Source organism: Lucilia cuprina, unplaced genomic scaffold, assembly GCF_022045245.1.
Source record: "Lucilia cuprina isolate Lc7/37 unplaced genomic scaffold, ASM2204524v1 Scaffold_5391, whole genome shotgun sequence".
NCBI lineage: Eukaryota > Metazoa > Arthropoda > Insecta > Diptera > Calliphoridae > Lucilia > Lucilia cuprina.
The window spans coordinates 1-2,859 of NW_025810332.1; the positions used below are offsets into that span (position 1 = coordinate 1).

Below are 2,859 nucleotides of genomic sequence, written 5' to 3' on the forward strand. Positions count from 1 at the left end.
AGAACAGAACTAGAACAGAACTAGAACAGAACTAGAACAGAACTAGAACAGAACTAGAACAGAACTAGGAAAGAACTAGAACAGAACTAGAACAGAACTAGAACAGAAATAGAAACAAAAAAAGAACAGAATAACACTACAGCTCAACCTCTAACCGAACTGCAAAATATATTTGAATTTTTAATATTATTTAAAATAATAAATTAAGTAGTAATTGTTTTTAGTTTTTTTATTTATTTTAGTTTGCTCATTTTTTGGAAATGTAAATCGTTACATTTTCATAAAATTTTCATAAATCGATGTTAGATATTTTTGTTTAGTTGACACTTAATCACTTGAAAAAATACAACAAACAAAAAAACATAAAAACACATATAAATTTTGTTCCCCTGTTTGTCGTTAAATCCCCTTTAAATTTTGAAATTCTTCAATTTAATTAAAAAAAAAACTAAATCTTAAGCATGAAACATTTCCCAACAAACTCATATTTGTAATCAAGCTGACAATATGCCATTAAAATAGTTGTATAATCAGTCATTGTGACTGTCATTTACTATGAAAGACCATCCATCCATCAATCAATCACTTACTCACTCATTTTTTGGTAGTTGTTTCATGAGCCATCATGACTTTTTTTCAACTTTCTTTCAAATTTCTTTGAACTTTAGCTTTTTTGTACAACAATCCTTTAGTTTAAGTTTTACTCTGTCTTTTGTAAGTGTGTGTGTGTATGTGTAAAAAAAATAACATGGCTGCAACGGAAACAAAACAAAAATTGCAACTCTGTTTCGTTACTATAACAAATACAGCAGCTGCTTTGTTTTGTGTTGTTTACACTTGTTTTTGTTTTTTCCACTCTGTTTACTTTCTTTACCTACTCATCTTCTTTGTTATTGTAATTGTTGTAATTTTCATTAAGAAATCTTCTCTGTTTTTGTCTTATTCTTATGTCACTATGAATTCACCAACAAAAACAAAAAAAAATCGTTAACATTGACAATCAAATAACAACAAATTGTATTAAAACTTGTTTTTTAACTCTTTTTCTCTGTTTTCTTTTATTTATGGTGAAATCCTTTTAAAATGTTTAAAAAAATATATATTTATTTGTTTTTATAAAATAAACAAACAAAATGGCTTAAACAATTTAAAAAAATATAAACTATAAAAATTAAAATAAAACAAATTATTAAATTTTCGTTGTAGAGTGAGTATAAAAAATTAACAAACAATTTAGTTTTTTATTTAAATATAATTTTATTTATTTTAGTTTTTCCTGTTTTTTTCTAAACATTTTTAGTTTTGCTTTTAAAATGTGTTATAATTTTTAAAAAAATTAAAAATCATGTTTTGAAATCATTAAGTTTAAAAAAAAGAAATAAAAATCTATTAATTTAGTGTCCAATTTGAGTGAAGATTCATATGACTATGTGTTTGGTGGTCGACGCAAGACTCCGCCTTCTACAACAGCACTTAAGTTGACCTCGCCTCCTGTACGACTGAGACCAGAAGGTAATTATTTTACAACTTTTAAAATATAAATAGATTTTATAAAAAACTATTTTTTTAAACAATTTTAACAAAATTTTACATATTTTTTTCTTTCTTACATTAAATCACTAACTTCTCTGCTCCATAATAATAATAATCTTTAAAATCTTATAATCGTAATCATCATTCATATCATCCTCTTCAGACGCTTATAATAATACACGCAACATTAGTAGTGGTGGTTTTGGTTCAAATACAAATAACGGAAATACTGGTGGTGGTCGTTTTTATCGTCACTCCTTTAGCTACGTACCCAAACGTTCTCGTCACACACAAAACGAACGTGAACGTAATGCAAATTATGAATCAAGATTAAGATGTCATGGCGAAGATGAAGCAACCCTGCGGCAATTGTTACTTGAGTAAGTATTTTCTTATATACATATATATATATTTTAATCTTTATCTTCATCTCTATCTCTCTCTGTATATGTATCTTAACTATATTTGTTTCTTTTTAAACAACACATATTTATTATTAAAAACTTATAATTTTATATAGAAAAAAGTATATATATATACTATATCAACTTATCAACACTTCCAACTACTCACTTTTTACACTATAACAATAAAAACAACAATTTATTTAAATACAAAAAAAACCAAACACACTTACACTTTTACATTAATACTTTTACATAGAAACTTATTTACATAGATACTGCTACATACAATAATACATATATAGATGCATTTAAACGTAGTTGCATATTGTGTTTTAAAACTTTAGTTTATGATTTTTATGTTTTTTTCTTAACAGTAGAATTTCGATTATAATAGAAATTAAAAGTTTTATGAACTTTACCTTATAGTGGAAGGTTCTACTCGTTTTTTCAATGTTTCAAAGATGGTCAAGAACGTTTGTTCAAAATTTAATCTCCTAAAATTTCTCAGATATACGCTTTTTTATCTAATTCATTTTTTAAGAGTAAAAACTTAAAACAAATTATCAAATTAATATTACAACAAATTAACAACAAAAGACTATCGGCAAAATGTGAGATAAATGAAAACCAAAAAAGCTGAAACTTTCATATTAATAAGTCAAATAAGTCAAATCCTTCATACTGATTGACTTCTGAATCGAAATTCTATTTTATTATATTTTTTGTATTTCATTTAATTGAATTTAATTACTTAAAACAAAAAAGTAGATTTCATCAATGCAGTATTTCTTAAGAAACAATTGATTGGAAAGCACTAGAACTGAACTAGAACTGAACTAAAACTGAACTAGAACTGAACTAGAACTGAACTAGAACTGAACTAGAACTGAACTAGAACTGAACTAGAACTGAACTAGAA

At 25.3% G+C, this 2,859-nt stretch overlaps 1 protein-coding gene across 1 annotated transcript; it reads left to right on the forward strand.

The window, feature by feature from the left end:
- Positions 1–1,382: 1,382 nt before the first annotated feature.
- LOC124421202 lies at positions 1,383–2,242 on the forward strand (the record flags this gene model as incomplete). The annotated part of the gene is made up of 2 exons (XM_046956050.1): positions 1,383–1,512; positions 1,697–2,242. Coding segments are annotated over 2 exons (351 nt in total), but the record flags the coding sequence as incomplete, so codon positions are not given.
- Between the last annotated feature and the right edge of the window lie 617 nt (positions 2,243–2,859).